The sequence below is a fragment of the Pseudonaja textilis genome, chromosome 1 (genome assembly GCF_049901715.1).
Source record: "Pseudonaja textilis isolate UNSWEBS1 chromosome 1, rPseTex1.2, whole genome shotgun sequence".
NCBI classification, from domain to species: domain Eukaryota; kingdom Metazoa; phylum Chordata; class Lepidosauria; order Squamata; family Elapidae; genus Pseudonaja; species Pseudonaja textilis.
The window spans coordinates 156,064,522-156,083,971 of record NC_141990.1 but is presented as its reverse complement, the minus strand read 5'-3'; the positions used below and the strand labels follow the sequence as shown (position 1 = coordinate 156,083,971).

Genomic DNA, 19,450 nt, shown 5'->3' with positions numbered 1-19,450 from the left:
CGTGCATGTGTGTGCGCACCTAATGTGCCCACACCTAATGCGCATGCGCAGCTTTCCCCACACCAGCTGAAGCCTGCAACACCAATCAGCTGAGAGGATAAAGAAGAGAAAAATGCAGAGGCGGGTGGGAGGGCCGATCCTGTGTTTTTCTTTTCTTTCTTAGCTGATTGTCTCTTTTTTTCCTCCTCTCAGCTGATCCTTGGAGGCTTTTTTTTTTACTACCGGTTCAGCTGCACCGGTCCAAACCAGTAGCATACCACTACTACACCTGACCCTAGAATGATTCCCTTTGGAGAACCAGTCAATTTCCTGAAGGGCAGGTTCGTTCCGCCTATCTTCATAGAACAAAGGCAAGGTTTTCCTATATAAGGAACTTATGGGGGAAGACTCAGGATGTCCACCTCCAACTGCTTATGTGGTACTCTTCCTATAGTGTATTCTCAGAAATAATTTTCGCCTCTACTTCAAGCAACCACATATGTTCTGCATTTTTTTTTTCTTGTCCTGGCTCAGAAGGGACTGGATTTCCTTCTAAATACCAACTATTGTCACACTCTGTTTTAAAAGTAGTCATCCCGAATGCCCTCTGGATACTTACAAAGCAGAGAAAGCAGAGGGCAATCAGATTCTGTTTGTATAACAGCATTGTGTGTTCAGCCACACATTGCTTCTGAACTTGGTATTTCCATTTAGAACAGGAAAACCAACAGGAAGGTTTTCATGGACAAATAGCATGAAATGGTTGTATTGTGTGTAAATTTCTCCCATGGTCTTATTTATATTTATGCTGAATTGTTTCAAATTGTTCTTTTAGATTTATTTTGTTTGTTTTATTCTATGCTGCCCATGGTCACATTTGTGAGATGAGCAGCTATATAAATTTGATAAGTAAATAAACTGGGAGACATATTGGTTGACTGTTCCTGAGAGAAGATGGGTTAGGAATTACTTAGCAAGTTCTAGAGTCATTCATCTCTTGGATTTGTTGAAAGTGCCTTCTCTTTCTGGAAACACTTGGCACAGAGAGGGCCAATTTCTAAAGAACATCTGTTTCTTTAATTTAGTCAGCAGAAATGTTTGGTTCATTTTATTTTAAATGTTTGGTTCATTCTATTATGGTACCAAAATAGATCCTGGATGTAAAAGAAACTGGTGATCCCTAATCCAAAGTGGAATAAACCTGGTGGACTTTTAATCTTCATTTCCCTCCTACTGATTAATTTTCACCCAGTGGGGTTTGTTTTTCATTAAAGCTGGGCTTTTTTCCTGTCATGGGAAAAAAGACAAAAGACCCACACTATTTCTCGTAACTGAGCACTTCCTTTTCATGGAAATATAATGCAGCACTCAAATCAAAATGTTCTTCCAAAGCAAGACAAACAAGAAAATACTCATGGTCAGAGAAGGTCTTAAAGTCCAACATACCAAAAATAAAAAGATGACCTAGAAGAGAGGATCCCCTTAAATGACATGTACATCACAGTGAAATAGAAGCCAGAAAATTTCTACCTTTAGCACATTCACCACAAGATGTTCATTGCATACAAATATAGTAATTTCAAATATTGTTAAAATCAGCATCTGAACTGGACTTGTTTTCCCCAGGATGGCTCCAAATGAGATCAGGACAGCTGCTGTGCTGAAGTCTGCATTTATCATACTTTTGATTTAACGAGAAAAAAATAAAAAAACATATAGGTTATATATGTATTCAAATAGCAACTATTAATAAACCACATAAAGATGCAAAATAAATGTTATTCATTCATGTTTTTTAATTTAAAATAGTTATCCTGGCTTCATGAATTACTGCTTTTATTTGTTTTAAGATCATAATAAATCCATTCAGATTTTCCTAAAGTGGTAAATTCCATATCTTTGCTGTTTGTTGACTGAATATATTGACTGACATACAAGTAAACTCAATCAGAGGGAAAGAGAAAGAAAAGAGGAGCTAAAACTTAATGAATGAATTCTGCTTTAAGGAAGGTTTTGTAATTGTGTATTCTAAGACAGAGAATCATGAAAACCCTGATGGGTCAGTACTGTCCTAGTTACTTTTCCAAGCCCAGGTGGCATCCTACACATCTACTGTGACTTCAATTAGCAGGTTGCTCCTTAAATCAAGCTTGCTGGCTCTAGCTGGCTTTATATCACTTTATTTTCTGATGCTGGCCTTCTCAAGAACTAGATGAAGGAGTTCCTCGTCTGAATCCAAATTAAAAAGAGTTGTTGACTCAGTATTATTGCTGGGTAAGAAGCACAGGATCTTATTCTTAGGTTGAGTACTCTTGCTCCTATTCATTATCTGATGGTGTATTAAAGCCAAAAGAAGATGTGTAAATAATATCTTCTGAATAAATAATGAGCAATTTGACCATGAGAAAGTTTGGATGCCAAAATGAGTTATTATAAGAAGTACAGAACTGCCTTCTTTGTTTTTTCATTTCTCTTATAAAGTGCTTCTTTGCCTTGGAATTTGCATTTCAAGAGCCGTGATGGCACAGTGCTTAGAATGCAGTATTGCAGGATGACTCTGCCCACTGCCAGGAGTTTGATTCCTACTGACTCAAAGTTTACTCAGCCGTTCATCCTTCTGAGGTTAGTAAAATGAGGGCCCAAATTGTTGGGAGCAATATGCTGACTCTGTAAACCACTTAGAGAGGGCTATAAAGCCTATGAAGCTTTATATAGGTCTAAGTGCTATTGCTAATACTGTGCTGCAGAAGATATTACAAGGAAAACTTGGGAAAAGGTAGGGTGGAACAGCAGCAGAAAAGAACTGTTATTATGTCTAGTCTGCTCCTCAACATCTTGAAAGAAAAGCAGTGGATATAGATTTAAAAATACCATATATTAGCTTAATAAGTAATGACAAATACCTTATTGGAACAGGTTTTTAATAATTGCAAATAATCTGATGCAGAATTTTCTCTATTTCATTGTTTTTTTTTAGAAAAGTGATGTCTTGAAATGTCTGCAACTCTTTTTATTCACTGGAAATTTATTGCAGAATACTGTATAGTATGTACCACCTTCCAACAATTAACCCCAGGAGAAGTTTTGTATAAACTAAGAATGCCCTTATCTGGACATGCAGAAAGGATTGGCTGATATTTTAATTTAGAAAATTCGGCAAGTTTTTTTTCTTACGTGATGTGACAATGTCAATAGTACATTGATGATCACAACGCTATCTCTAAATGTAGAAAGCAGTATCTTGCTTTTTAAAAGTGCATGAAATAGTCAAAGATAAGAAATTGGTGCATATCAGTGCCTATTGCCAATGTATGTGATAGTTATAACAATGAAATTACTAGCTGGAGGGAACTGCACTCTGCATTTTCAGTTTCAGGAAATATTTTTTTCTTGTCAAGGATTTGCTTTTCTTTTAGCAAAAACATTGTTGAAGTTCAATGAACATAGCACCCCCTTGTGGAAAGATACTATTTACACTCCTTGCAACAGTGATAGATTTGGACTTAAAAATATTTTAAAAGGACCAACATTTCAGGAAGTTCAGACAATCAGATTAGAATACATAATAGACACCCCCAAATGAAACTAATTTTAGCTGCTGATTGAGGAAATATACTCATTCATAGATTTTATACTTTTTAAAAATTTGAATTCATTACTAGCATATAGCACAAAACTATTCAAACCATTATTAAGAATTAACATATGAATCAATGGTGGAAGACCTATTTACTCTTTAACATTATTGTGAAGGCCCAAAACATTTTTCACAAATTACAGATCTGAACAGAACAATTTGTCCATCCTACAAAAGTGACAGATTGAAAGGAGACTTAGTGAAGGAGAAAAATAAGCTGCAATCAATAAGGTGTCAGCTGCTAAACTGCCAATTGAAATCCTCTATCAGGATATATGTATTCTAGCTTTCATAGTACAATTTCATTCACCACTGAAATTTCTAAACAATAAAGTCTAATGAAACAATTGGGCCGTGGCCAAACCAATGAAAGGCTTAAAATGTGTTACTTAATATTAGTGTTGTTTTTAATTTTTCATTCATTGTTTGTTTATTTGCTTGTTTACCTTTTTAGTGTTTAAATTAGGGGTGGTGAATTTTAAGGCCTTCCTGATATTACAGAAGTACAACTTGCAGTAACCCTTGCTATGGCTTCTAGAACAGTGGTCACCAACCGGTGGGCCGGGGACCACTGGTGGTCTGCGAGAAAATTTTGGTGGTCTGCAGAGAAATGTTCCCCCCTGCAAGCAGTCCCCCAAAGCAATTAATCCAGGCTGTGCAGGAACCTAAGGCTGTGCCACCCACATGGTCCACCTGCTGGCCCTCACCCTTCGGCCAAGCGCAAATCTTACCTTGAGTAGAGCCAGTGAGCTGGAGCAGAAGGTAAAACCAATGGTGGGGAAGGGAAATCCACCCCCAGGTGGCTTGCTGATGGTGGGAAAGCTGGTCCCATATTCTAGAGCTTCAGTAGTCACAAGAGTGACACTTTGGTCATCCCACAGCAGCTCTTCCAGTCCATGGCAGGCCAGTGCACCCGGGTGGAGGAGCAGCTGCTCTGGGATGACCAAAGGGCTGGTCTTGTGACTACTACAGCTCTGGAAATGGGACCGACTTTCCCACCAATGTCAGCAAGCCACTGTCATCAAAATTCATATTAGTGGTCTGCGGGATTTCAAATTATGAGTTTGGTGGTCCCTGAGGTCCAAAAGGTTGGCGACCCCTGTTCTAGAAGATATAATTCAATACAGTAATGTCTGTGGAGTCAGAGGTTCCTGCCCTTGCTAAAAGCCAAAAAGTAGAAGACATATGTATTAGAGAATGTGTTCCTTAACTAGAGTTCCTAGATTTTTTTTAGAAACCATAGGTTCTATCTCAGATTTAGGAAATAAGTCTAAAAATCCTTAGAAGGACTGAACATCTGAAGAAGTTGGTATGGGATATATTGTTTTTATAAGGCAAATATACTTGCCAATCTTACACCATTCATCATCTCTAGCTCACTATGATTTGTATCACAGTACAGTCTGTAGCACCACACTTCTAGGAATTCTGCTAGAAATTCACTTGTAGGAAACTCTTGATAACCAATCTTAATATTCAAGTCACTTGTGTTTTCCCAGGGAATGTGCCTTACCTTTCAATGGTATTATGGATATTATTTGATTCCATGTGCCAAAATCCTTGTAAGAGGATGCCCCATTGAAGGCCCAAGGCAGCAATGAGAAAATTGATGCCAACACTGCCAAAGCCATATTTTTTCAGGAAGGTCATCAAGAAACCAAACCCAATAAATATCATCACATGAACATCCTGAAAGACTAGAAAAAATTATGAGAAACATTTTATAATAGGCAGCATCAGTAAATAAATTTCTCCTGGCAACTTTATTCCAATTTTTCCAAGTTTTAAAAGGGGTAGTTATTTCTGGTAACCTTATCATATAGGAAAGAAAGAAAGAAAGAAAGAAAGAAAGAAAGAAAGAAAGAAAGAAAGAAAGAAAGAAAGAAAGAAAGAAAGAAAGAAAGAAAGAAAGAAAGAAAGAAGGAAGGAAGGAAGGAAGGAAGGAAGGAAAGAAAGAAAGAAAGAAAGAAAGAAAGAAAGAAAGAAAGAAAGAAAGAAAGAAAGAAAGAAAGAAAGGAGGGAGGGAGCTTGCAAATGTTCACAAACATCCTTCCCTTATCCATTAAAAAATCTCTCATAAAAAGCAGTTACATTCAGTAGCCATGAAGTACTGAAAGTTTCAGGAGCAAATGAAAGGTGGCGGGTGAGGGGGAATAGAATGGAATGGATTATCCTGAAAAGGTAGGTGAGTTTGTCTTAACTGGCTGAAATTTAAGAACAATAAGAGCAATTTCTCTGCCTTTTAACAGTATTGAGTAAGGAAAAAAACCCACTTTGAAGTGAGAACCTGGTAGAGTTTTATTTACATTATTAAGAAACAGCAAGCAGGCAATGAAGAGGAACAGAAACAACGTTAAAGACATTGGGCTATTCAACGAGCCATCTTAGATGTGCAGAATATTTTTAAATGCCATTACAAGGTTAAACAGTCCAACTATAACTGCTTGCTTAGCAAATAAACTCACTGTAATTGCCTTGACACCAAATCTGGGGTAAAACTTCTCTTCCTCCTGACCCTCATTCACACCATCAAAAAGCACTGAGAGATTCCCTCATAAACAAAACTTCCATCTTGTCATGCTTCATATTGGCCAAGTTGTCGGGATGCTCTGGAGTTCTTTGCACAAAATCTGCCTTTTCTCCCATTGCTTTTTCTTATCATAACTATAACTCTGATCAATACCAGAGATATCCAGGCCTTGAACTATAGGGCTTTAAAATGATAATCAGCAGTTTGAATTGTACCCCAAGCTAATCAGCAACCAATGCAATTCCTGTAATATTACAAAAATGAATGTGTGCATAATTAACTGGATGAGCTGAATGATCTTCAAAGGCAGTCTTACGTAGAGTGCATGGGGCCATGAATCCAAGAAGTCCCTGATTGCAAAAAGGAATATTGTGGCCTCACCAAAATAAATTACAAGGGTGACCCATGTGATTTCCATCCCATGCCCAGAACATAACCTCTACTGAAAGGGTATACATAGCATAATCCATTTCATCCAGGATTGAAACTGCATCCTTTCTGCAGTTGCAACCTCAGCAAGTGCTCAGCAAATTTTCTTCAGAACAGAAGATTCAAGACTGGCTATTGGTTATTCAGAAAAATAGGTTTGAACAACAAGCTTCTTGAAGAGGGAATGCACTACTGTCTGGTGGCACAATCATCTTGATCAAGAATGCATTAACCGCATAAACCCGGTTTCAAGTAACTTTTCATTAAGCAGGTGAAAGTAGAGGTGTAATTTAGAAGTGGTACACTGTATAGGACACTAAAATTGTCCATTCCTTTAATAACCATAGGGTCAAAGCAATTCCAGATAAGCTCATTAAATAAGGCTTGTGCCAATTCTCCTCCAGCTAACATCCAACTCTGAATGAATATAAGCACTTTAATCTTTTCAATTTTGTATGAATTCATTACAGCAGCCCAGGAGTCAATTTTTGGCCCGATTTTCTGCCGAATCAGCTTTAAATACAATAAGAGGAAAGAAACCTCACTCCATTGCTTTTCTTGCTATAATGTAGACTAGAATTTGAGTTCTTCCCCATGTTCAATCACATTTATCTTCATCAACATCACCGTATGCTGCAGCTTTATAATCTCTTTTGCAGTTACATATTCTGGATCCCTTCGGTAAACCAATGTGTTTTCTTGGCACAGTGAGCAAAACTTGAAATAATCCCCAAGTAACCTTTGAAAACCCAGAGAATCCACTTGGTACCTGAGGTGAACTAATCAAATAGGTCTATCCTTCCTATAGAGGTCATTGGCACTGGCTGACAGGTAAACCAGAGAATGATCTGATTATGACAAGGGACTGGGGAAAATGTCTCCTGTCATCTTTCAGTTACTCTGAAATATGTTGATTCCATCATCATCTGAGCATGAAAGATGAAGTGTATAAGTTTATGGTGGCCATAAACTCACAAGCCACATCTGAACTCAATCCTCAAGATGTCTCTTAAAACCAATAGGATGGGAACTTCAGTACCAGCCCTATGATGAGGTGTAGTAACTCAGCCAGGGATGAAGTTGTGCAGCAATAAATCCGGTGCAATATCAACACCCTCAACTTGTTCCTTGAGGCTAAGATTATGAGTAAGACTTTACAGCCAGTCATTGACATATCTACTTTTATGTATGTATTTAGTAAATTTATGTGGCCACTTATCTCACATGAAGTGACTCTAGGCAGCATACAATTTGACCTATCCCAGATCAGTGTGTCTGGTCACCTGCAGAGTCTCCTGAACAACAGTGGATACTTATCCATCCTTCCTTTTCCTAAAGTCATGGCTGATTCAGTACCTGGTATCCAGATGAACACATTTCAGATAGTATAACACCTCTTCCTCACCTATCCAGTCTGTGTTGTATATAGAAGGTTTGCCCTCAAACCCAAAGCAAGGAGAGATAATCAAGTCAGGCAGAGTTGGAATTCAGATAGGAGCCCACAGTTTACTAAACCCCCACTACCTAGTTGCCCAGATGAGATCTAGGTGGTTGGAAGCATGGATTGGCCGCAAGTTTCAATGCTGCCTTCTTTGAAATTTCTGCTTCCCATATTATTTTTTCATCACTATCTCAATACTATTTCTCCTCTCTACTTCCTTACTTCCCTACGCCGCCTACTTTTAGGTAACCTATAGGGATGCCTAACTTACTCCATTTATTCTCATCCTCAGCATCCAACCCCACCAAACCTATTTATTTTTCTTGTGCTTGTTCTTGACAAAGTCACTCCATATCCACTATTCTTTTCCATCCAGATCTCCTTCTGTCAAGTTGCTCTAATATATTCAAACACCTCTATGAATCATCATTCTCACAGATTCCACTTGTCTTCAAATTTGAGGAGACAATACTTCACAATTCTGATTCCCAGGAGGAAGCACCTGCAATCACTCTCCACCACTCTATCAGGAATGGTGGTTCAAATCCTCAAGTCATCCACTTCTTTCCACAGTCAAGTCTACAAAATACCTTCCAAAATCAGCTTATATCATCTTCTTCTCTGCTTTTACCTTTTTACCTTACCTCTTTTCCTGCATCCTGTATTTAACTGTTTAGCTTAACTTTGCCCTTTTTAGCCTTCCGTGAACTTCATTGCAGCCACTGTATTACATATGTTTTTGCAATTAACTGAAGAGAGTTTTTTTTAAAGGTGAGAGGCAAAATAAATAAATAAATAAATTGGGCTTGATTTCAATAAAATTTGTTGAAAAATCAGCTAAAAGATTTAAATGAAGAAAATTTGTTATAAATTACTGGACACTTTATTTTTTCTTCATTTTTTAACTATGATTATTTAACTATTTTGAAGGCAGCTAGTTGTTGACAATTTTTCATTTCTTCCAATGTATATTTGTGACATTTGTAGGCTCATACCAAATTCTCACTAAGGTGTGCACTTTCACACAATGGCAATTGATCATCATAATTATCTGCACTGCAAGGTATTTAGATAATAATTTAGACAATCTAAACATATGAAAAAAAGAGAGGATATTGTATATACTGTATTGTATTGTATATATGTACTGTACCGTATTGTATGCACTGTATTGTATTGTACTGTATATAACACCACAGAAAACGAAGCAACATTTATTATATTTAAAGAAAAAGGGAGGCAAATGGATGCAGTGGCTTCAATTAAAGAATGATGAATGGAAGCAGAATATGCCTTAATACCAAAACTTACGGAGCATTTTCTTTATCAGAAATTATCAAATTGTGTGTGTGTGTGTGTGTGTGCACGTGTGTGTGTGTGTGTGTGTGTGTGTGTGTGTGTGTGTGTGTGTGTGTGTATGCGTACACATACATGTAATAATATTCCAGGAAGTTACAAGATGGTTTGTAGATAAAGTTTTGATGATGAGACAATTCTTAAGCAATCATTACCACATGCAGTGAAACTTGTCTGGATCTGAGGTCATTTGGTTCTTGGAGGTGTCATGCATGTATTAATGCAAAAATAACCCTTCAACTTTTTTTTAACAATGATTTAAAAAATAGTGAATTTGGGAGATCTACATTTAGGAGCCAGTTTGGTGTAGGGGTTCAAACTTCAGGTTAAAAAACTGGAAAATCATGTGTTCTAGTCTTGCCTTAGGCACTAAGCCAGCTGAGTGAGTTTGGACTAGCTACTTTTTGTCTCAGGCCCTAATTTTCCTTAAATAGCAAACCTTTCCAAGAGAACTGCAAAACTCAGACACTTGTCCAAGCAGTTTGAAAATTGGATACAATTGAATGGAAGGGGTGGGTGGGATGACAGAGCATATATTTTAAAGCAGAAGAATGTGTCTTCTATCTATGGTTTATTTCTTCAGTTAGAAGGAATAAATAGCAAGAATTTTTTTTAAATAGTTGAGATCCTGGTAAGCCATCATCAAACAGAAAAAAATAGTTCTGGGTTTGATACATGGAATGTCTCGATTCATATAAGGTAGCTTCCCAGAAAATTTGCAACCTAATATCCCAATCTAGGTATATTAGATGCATAAGATTTATTATTCCAGTGTTGGCTGGTGATGTCTGAAGCTACTATATCACATATAAAGGTGGGGGAATTGAAAAACATTTCCTCTAAATAGGTTGTGATTTAGTTTTTTGTATATTCCTGGATCAACGAGAGCATGTTCAGGATAAATGTCCTAATTACACTAATGTTTTGGTTTAATTAATTAAACTTGGTCAACTTTAACTGAAAAACTGAGCAGAGTCAGACTTTCTTCATATTTGATTGGGAAATCAGTAGGACAGCTTAAAACTATGGGCAAATCTGGGAAACTGAAAATAGTCTTAGAAGAAGACAGTGGCAAACTATTTATGCCTTACTGCTAAGCAAACCACATAACCATATAGCTTGACTCTAAGGGCAGTTTGCCAAACATGGCTTAAGCGCTGTTCCTTCCATTCAAAAGATAATTGTACCAACTATAAGTAGGTTCACACAGCTTCACAGAATGAATCCCCAAGACAAGAACGTCGATAATAAATCTGAGTAATAATATCTTATAGTATAAATGCATGCAAAGCATCCTAGAACATTAGCCCAAAATAGTAAAATGTAGGTAAATATTTATCCTATCATATTTAATGACTAATGGCATACATTAATGCATAGACATGGTGCCAGCATGAAGCTCCTTCAATATAATTTGTAATAATTCATTACAGCTTCAGAAATAAAGAATTCCCCTGCTCCAATGTTCCAGAAACCCATGGGACACTTACTCCATGGTAAGATATCCTTGCTGTTTTAATTTACAAGCCAGCAGATGTCTCTGAGTAGGTGGAAGATAGGAGTCCAAGACAGTCTATGAGATGTCAGAAAAATTCAAATTCCAAGACATAGCCACTCATAAAATTATGTGAACTTCCTAGTAATGGGAAGTTAAGAAATATTCAGAAAAAATATATCAAGTAGCTAGTTAGCTAACAACAAAATTAGCAGAAGCATCATATCTGTCCCCAGATGTTAGAACAACCCCAAAGACAGCTAACTTTCATCAGATTGCTACATCTTATTAACCAATGACACCACTTACTTGGATACAATCCCATATTGACTGATGGAGGGTGCCATCTGTCCGTTGACTGATATCTCACAAATATTCCAAATAAAATAATAATAATCACTTGTAAAATAACGGCAAGAACAGGGAATCTGATCCGCATATTGGTGGTGAAAGAATTTGAACGAGGCATCCTTGCTGGAGTTTGACAAAGAATGATAAGGACAACTCCGACCACTTGCTATTTGTTTTAGGCTGGGTTGCATCATAATGACATAGCATAACCTCCTGCTTATAAAACGTCAAGCCTACTGAAGGAGGTGCTTATGTTTATTAAATGGTTCCTGCTTAGAAAACTTTCTTCTTATTCATCTTATTCAAGATTTATATCCATTCCTTCAAAAGTTTTCCAAAATAGAAATTTTTATATCTATATAATGCAAGGAAATGATCAAATAAATCAAATGACTCCAACTTGTATTGTTTTAATATCATATGTTTGAATACTTCCTCATACATCTTGTTTAAAATATATAACAAATTAAATTAATGCATAAATTTGTGTTTAAGTGCAAACTGCAAAAAGTCTTTCAATAATGTTAAAGTTACACATTGTATCCACAACCATATGTTTTCAAAGATAAGACAAACATAAGTACTACTACATATGACAGATAACATTTTTTAACAAGTGTAGTCTTCCTTTTCTATTTTCCAATATGCAAGTGTACAGAAATATACACATAAATATTACAGGAAATAATGTTTGAACAAGTCCTTTTAAAATATTTAGAGACAAAAATATATGAAGAATATTTGCAGGATTCAGGTATGTCTAGTTTAGTGAAAAGAAGGACTAGAAATGACATGATAGCAGTGTTCCAAAATCTAAGGGGCTGCAGAGAAGAGGGGGTCAAGCTATTCTCCAAAGCATCTGAAGGCAGGACAAGAAGCACTGGGTGGAAACTAATCTTGGAGACAACCAACTTAGAACTAAGGAGATATTTCCTAACAGTGAGAACAATTAAACAGTGGGATGAATTGCCTCCAGAACTTGTGGGTGCTCTATCACTAAAGATTTTAAAGAATAGAATAGACAGTCATTTGCCTGAAATGAAATAGGGTTTTCTGCTTGAGCAGGAGTTTCGACTAGAAGACCTCCAAGGTCACTTTCAACTGTTATTTTGTGGAATGTTTTAAAATGAATAAACATTTATAATATGGCTGAGCAAAGACACCATGAATTTGTTCAATTTGAATAGCACCAGAGGGGGTATTCAGCAGGTTCTGGCCAGTTCTGGAGAACCGGTAGCGGAAGTTTTGAGTAGTTTGGAGAACCGGCAAATCCCACCTCTGACTGGAGATTTTACAGTATCCTTCCCCTGCCACGCCCACAGAACCGGTAGTAAAAAAATTTGAATCCCACCACTGAATAGCACCCTGCTTTAACTTACATTATTTTGTAGGTTGCTTCATTTGACAGGTCTGAATCAGTGGTGGGATTCAAAAATTTTTACTACCGGTTCTGTGGGCGTGGCTTGGTGGGCATGGCAGGGGAAGGATACTGCAAAATCTCCAGTCAAAGGTGGTATTTGCTGGTTCTCCAAACAACTCAAAATTTCCGCTATCGGTTCTCCAGAACTGATCAGAACCTGCTGAATACCACCTCTGGTCTGAATTCAGTTGGAATCAGCAGCCTAGACAGTAACTAGAAATCAAGAATCTCATGATTAATTTCAAATAAATAGAAAGTGAGACTTTTTTATTCTAGACATTTCAAATTCTTTTGTTTCAAAACAAATATTGACAAATATATATTTTTTCATAGAATTTCCTTATCTCAAGTGATCAAGGTTCAGTTTAATGGGTCAAATGTGGTACTATACAAGAACAGTATTTTATATGGGAAGGGTGTGTAGGAGTCTTTATTTGAACAGAGGAGGATTAATTATTATGAAAATGGCACACCACATAAAAACTTGGTCCAATCTAGGGTGGGATTGGATCCTTGTATAATTTCAGAGTGTTAGCGAAGAAAAGAAGTTACTTTGGAAATTACACACACACACTAAGTAATAAATGCACATTTTCTAAAGAGGATGTATCATGGTTACTGATTATTATTTTAATGCAAAGCAGGGGAGAACAATTTATTCATTTGTTTATTTATTTATTTATGAGTAGAATTCAGATGGGAAATAAACATGGCAGAACAACAAGAATTTAAATATTCCCATTTCCCAGGTTAAACGATCCGTGTTATATGCTTTCAAAGAGCTCTACTTTTTTTTTTAATCTACTCCTGGAAGTCACATTGAATAAAGAGCAAACTAACTTTAGAGTAGTCCTAAATCCCATGTGCTATATATGGAGAACCCCTCATCATGGTCCTCCTATACTGTCCCAAATCATTAAGGTAATTTCAAAAGAGATTCATAGTACGTGCATTTTCAAAACACACTCATTGTTTCAGGCTAGAACCTAATCTATCCAAACTCACCCAGAATGGTTTGCAATTTAGCTGAATCTGATGCACCTCTTATCTTATTAGACTGAGACCCAAAAAGCTGATAGGATTACCAAATTTGAACTAAAAAGTAATTATTTATTTAATCAGTTTAGAGGCTGCTGACTTCTAATAACTGTAACTTACAATTAAAAAGAATAAAAGAGTAAAATAAAAATAATTCACAAGATACCCACAAATAAGCAAAAAGAAAAAATCAACAAGGGCTAAACCTTCAATCTTCCCAAGACCCAGAAGAGGTTTTCATTAGCTTCCTGAATGCCATCAGGATATAGGAGCCATGTGGATCTCTGGGAGGATATTATTCCAGAGCAGAAGTCCTGTGACAGAGAAGGCCCAATTCCTGGCTCTTGCTAGATATTATTTCTTAATTGATGGGACCCAAAGTGCACTGAATGTTGTATTTTTCTCATTTGCAGGGAAGATAAGAAGGATTTTCAAAGTATAATGATAAACACTAGAATTATAGATCTGTTTTATGTAAAAGAGTTTGTTTCAAGAGTTCCATATCTGCTGTTCTTAATATAAGATAGCTGCTTGCTTCATTAGATAACTTTTCTTAAACATCTGTGAAACAGTTTCAATGATCCTTGAAAGCATAGGATAATTGCTGAATTATCACAGTGAAAGACTTTCACAGTCTTGCCCTCAAAAATCCATTCCTGGTTTCTACATTTTAGTAGTAAAATCTGAAGGAACAACAAATCTTCTAGCAGAGCTAGGATGACCAAAGGATTTTGCCTAATGTTGTGTTAGGGCTATTGTGAATTGTTAGTCATTTTTGAACCACCACCACCCCACATAAACACACACACAAACAGTGATGCGTTTCAAAAATGTTTGCCACTGGTTCGGTGGATGTGGCTTGGTAGGCGCACTTTGCATGCGCACACACACTTTGCATATGCACACACACTTTGCATGCACACAGACACTTTGCATGCACACACTTTGCGCTGGCGCAGAGGCTTTCCAACTCGCCTTTTGCAATCCTGCACTCCCCCTGTCGCTTCAGCAGCTGCCGCGCGACAATCTGCTGTGCCACGTAAGGCAGATGTGCTTCCAAAGCAGGACATAAAGGTTAGTATGGGAGCCTGGGCAGGCAGGTGGGCCCACAGCAGAGTGGCAGAGAGAACCGATTCAGTCTCCGCTGCTCATTGTCGCTACCGGCTTGGCAGAACCAGGCTGAACCAGTAGAATACCACCACTGCCCACAAACTAAGTTAAGGTCTAAACTGACTGCATATGAGTCTCTAGATACTCCCAAATATAGCCAATATATAAGTTGCATAGTTGTTGGCAATCTAACAACAGTAAAGTCTCAAGGTCAAATCCAGTGTGCTTCCCCTGACCTAGAACATAATTTGGAGGGTCAGCTTTCCTGTTCTTTAATGACTAATGAATGTTACAAGAAGAGTCTGGAAAATCAGTTCCTTTTTAAGTGAATGGAAAGGCTTTTAGGATTTAGGATTGATATTTATGAAATAATATAAAAAAATATTTCATGGTACATGTATTTTCTACCCCTTAATGGTTTTCAAATGTAGACTAAAGCACTGGGAATGAGGAACAGGGAATAAAATCAGAATTAACAAAATATACTCTTTATGTTGTAATAAAGAGAGATTAGCAATGCTGCAGCTGTGTTTTGCAATCCTCCACTGAAAAGGACACAGTTTTGCTGCTGCCAATATAATTGTTGCTGCCAACATCATTGTGGATACTCTAACACTGGAAGTTTTTAAGAAAAGCTTGGATAGCCTTTGTCCAAAATGGTATAGGGTTTCCTGCTTATGCAGGGGTCATACTAGAAAACCTCAGGGTCCCTTCCAACTCTGTTATTCTATTCAAAGCTTATCAAAGTGGTTGCTTTTTGAAGGGAGTCCTTTGGCAAATCATCCACATCATAAGTAAGAAACTTGTGTGTTTTTTTAAAAAAAGGCAAAGAGGTTACAGACTGATGAGTAATGAAAAGAAGTGTAAGACTGTTTTCCTTATTTGTTTCTTCATAGAATGAGAATCATAAAACAGGACCTGAATGAAAAACAGATGTGAAACATATTTTGGCATAGAAAGTAGAATATCAATATCCAGTATTTCTTAGCTAAGCAGCCATGTTACACTTTTACAAATCCTCACAGATTTAGGCAAACATTTAACAAACAAAACTAATAAAAAGTAAACTAACTCTACAATACTTCTATCATATATATGGAGAAATCTCCTTTCCTTCATCTTTGTTTACATAAACTCAACTCCTGCAGTTTCAGGAAAACTGATAATTAATCTTCTTCAAAGAATCCCACTTTGATTCATGCCACCACCAAATCAATCCAAAATCATCCAGAACTGTTTGGGATTCAGCTGAATCTGATACACACTCTTAATCATACTTTGAGAAAGAAGCGCTGCTGGTATTGTATTGTCTTCTACTCAAAAGAAAACAGTTTTTTGCCCACTGCCATCAAACTATTAGAATCTGAGTCATAGGTTCAGTTTTATATGGTGCTCAAAACCATATCCCAACCACATTGTCAGAAACAACACTCCAGTTCCTGAAAACAGTATGTCAGATTCTTGAGTGTACCTCTAAAGCTGCTGGTAGCTGGAGGTTGGTCTAGCTAAAGTGTAGATTGCAATGGCTTCCTCAGTATTCTTGCTAAATTTAATTTGATTTGGAAGCAGGTGCTACTGAATGAACCAATGACAATGGCCTCTTCTTAACTAGAGAGGTATGTATAACAAAATAAATAAGGTCTTGGAGCTTCTACCTGGTTGCAAAGTATTTCAGTCCATACAAGATTTTCTTAAGCCTCCTTACAGTTGCGCTGTCATTAGCACGGGATATTAGCAGCTTATGGGTGCAGTGACAATCTGCCCTAAATCTAAGCCTGTAGCCCAAAAATTATTATAATAATTTGCCACCTTGGAACCATCTAATAATTACTATAGAGCCTTCTCTCAAGCCAAATAGTTCCCCCATCTGCTTTGCTAGAACATAGGTTTACTACAACTCCTCTGAAAAGCATCCCTGGGCATGTCTTGTTGAAGTGTGAATTCTGTAGGGACCTTTGTGATATGGTTATTATGCTCCACTTAGTAAATTTTCCAGGTTACCCAGATGAATTCCACCTCATCTTTCACCTATCTCAGGGTGGGGAAGACCATGGTATTTCTGACCCCGACCCACTAAGATATCTCATGCTTCCCCGCCCCATCCTGTCTCACTGGATCTCCACAGGCACTGGGCCTCTGGAGACCCATTTACCCTTCGAAGATCTTGATCAAACAGCCTTTCTTGTCTCCAGCCTCTCTGCTAAGGTTTCTTTGTCTGATCCTTCAGGCCTCCTTCAGAAGATTGGGCTCCTTCAGGCCTCTGTTCGCTGCGTCAAAAGCTTTTGCAAAGAGAAGGAAGGTTTCAAGGAGCGCGCAATTGCTGCCCCGGTGCTCCAAAAGCAGATCAGTTGTCCTGCACAGGTAGCCTCAGTGAGTCAGCCAAACCGAGCAAGGCATGCTCACCCCACCCTTGGAGCACTGGGAGCAGGCAAAGAAACCATGCTGTTGTGCCAACCCCATAGCAGAGAAGCTGAAGAGGAGACAACTTGTTTGAGGAAATCGAAGGAGTGGTTGGCCTGCTTTGGAACTCTGGATCTTCAATAGGTAAGTGAGTGATTGGTAATGGGGTGGGGAGGAGTTGGTGGGCTAGCATAGCAGTGCCAGTGCCTGTTAGATCCCTGGAGGGAGGGGAATAGGCAGAGGGGATACTGCAGTATCTCTGTGGTTGTTTGTAACGGTGAATGATGTGGTTGACTCTGTGGTTTCTTCCACAAACCCCAAAAACTTTAACCTTAGACTGTCTACTATTGACCTCACCCCTTTCCTAAGATGTCTGTAGGGGGCGTGCATAAGCACACCAACATGCCTACCATCCCTGTCCTATTGCTTGTTTTATTTTTCTTATGTGTATCCATTTCATGTATTCATAACTATGTTTATACTTATACCTATTATCTTGTAAGCAATAAATAAAAATAAAAATAAAAAAAATAATGACTGCTATGGTGCTGCAACATTCATATCTTTGGGACTGTGTCCTAAGTACTTTTGGGGGGATCGTAACTTTGAACCACTGCTAAGTGATCTGTCGTAACCCAAGGACTATCTGCATTTTGATTGTGTTCCAAGTCTACAGGGCCTCTGCTCGTCTTCTTAAGCTCTTGGAGTTTTTTCCTTCTTCTAACTTTTCAAGTCATAATTTTATAACTATTGCTATAATTCTGTAACAACAAGCCTATCTAATTAGCAAAACTTAAAATTAAAGTTTCATTTTTTCCATCTCAAACACAAAGTCCAAAAGTGGTTCCAAAGAGAAACAAAATTAATTGCATTCTTTTCTTTAATCAAAGCAGTCGATTTAGCCATCTCTGCTAACTCTATCAAATTTTTCAGTCGTTCGTCCATTGTGGGACCCAAAGTATCCTTCCATTTCTCTGCATAAGTATTCTTGCTGATGTCAATACTTGTAATATCAAAGTTCTAATTTTTTTCAAGTTCCTTATCCATTAAGCCTAAAAGAAAAGTCTGTGATTTTATCTTTATATTCACTTTAAGAATCTTCTGTATTAAGATGTAAATCCTGCTCTAATATTTTTTTGCTTTGTTATCCACCATAAATGGTAAAAAGTTCTTTCTTTACCTTTACATTTCCAATAAGTATCTTTGTACATTCTTGACAATTTGTCCTGTGTTAGATACAAACAGTACATCATTTTATTAAAAAATTCTTTTAGATTATAAATTTAAAACCTTTTCTCTACATGTTTTCCCATTGTTCAAGCATTATGTTATATCCAAAATTCTTTGCTTATTGAATCATACAATGCTTTGCATATTTGTTCCTTTCAGATAAAAGAAAGATGGATCACAGATGGTAAAAGAAAGGGAAGGGGATATTTTCTTATTAGCAAAATATCCACTATTTGCATTATTAGTCATATTAATTGTCTAGGCACAGAAACATGTGCTGAATCTGGATGCTTCATCAAAAGGACAAAAGGTTCAACTTAACATAATGCAAACTCCAGCACTTATACACTTGCCTGCAGTGTTGCAACACACTGACAGAAGGGGCATTATAACAATTGTTTTTCTCACAAGACATCCATATTTAAACAATTATAAACAGACAATGAGACTCTATGTGTATGCTATGCATAAATTCTTGGTAGGGATGAATTAAAGCCTCAGGAAATGAAAGGACATGTTTGCAAAACCTGTCATTTCTCATAGACATATTGTTGAGGATTCTCTTCTTTCAACTGACCTTTACTACTACTCCACCTTCTCAGAGTAAAGATTTATATCAGCACCATTAATTGGTAGGAGAGTAGGTAATAATAACATTAACCTCAAAATGGAATGACTGAATTCTAATGTAGGGTGCATATGTAGAGGGGTACTGCACTGTGGGCTTTCAATTTCACACAGCGTTCCAACCAAACCCTCCATCTCAAATTCAGCACTCAGAGACAAAGTCCATCCAAATAAGAATTTATTAGAGAAGTCATATTGGCACATCTGGGGAAAACCCAGATCTGAATTCCCGCTTTTTCCCCTGCTGCACTAAAACCCACACTCAGCTCCTTACTGATGACCCTCAAGTCACACTCTCCAAACCATCTCCATTCTGAATTCCTGCCAAGTCCAGTCACTCCCCTCCAAACTCCAGGGACATGACCTTGAACTCTGGTGAAAGAATGTTGTTGTGGCTATCCTTCCTT

At 37.4% G+C, this 19,450-nt stretch overlaps 1 protein-coding gene and 1 long non-coding RNA gene across 3 annotated transcripts in view; one reads left to right on the top strand and one right to left on the bottom strand.

Annotated features, from left to right (window-relative positions):
- RHAG (Rh associated glycoprotein) overlaps positions 1 to 11,392 on the bottom strand; it is a 36,816-nt gene extending 25,424 nt beyond the window's left edge. The window contains exons 1-3 of the mRNA XM_026712908.2: positions 11,177 to 11,392; positions 5,130 to 5,313; positions 1,510 to 1,660 (exon numbers count right to left, since the gene is read on the bottom strand). Of these exons, the coding sequence (XP_026568693.1) occupies positions 1,510 to 1,660; positions 5,130 to 5,313; positions 11,177 to 11,336 (495 nt within the window). The 5' untranslated portion in view covers positions 11,337 to 11,392. The remainder of the gene's footprint in view (positions 1 to 1,509; positions 1,661 to 5,129; positions 5,314 to 11,176) is intronic.
- LOC148127884 (uncharacterized) overlaps positions 1 to 19,450 on the top strand; it is a 114,434-nt gene that overhangs the window by 53,443 nt on the left and 41,541 nt on the right. For both annotated transcript variants that reach the window (XR_015740673.1, XR_015740672.1), the window contains exon 2: positions 17,014 to 17,330. This is a non-coding gene — a long non-coding RNA (uncharacterized LOC148127884). The remainder of the gene's footprint in view (positions 1 to 17,013; positions 17,331 to 19,450) is intronic.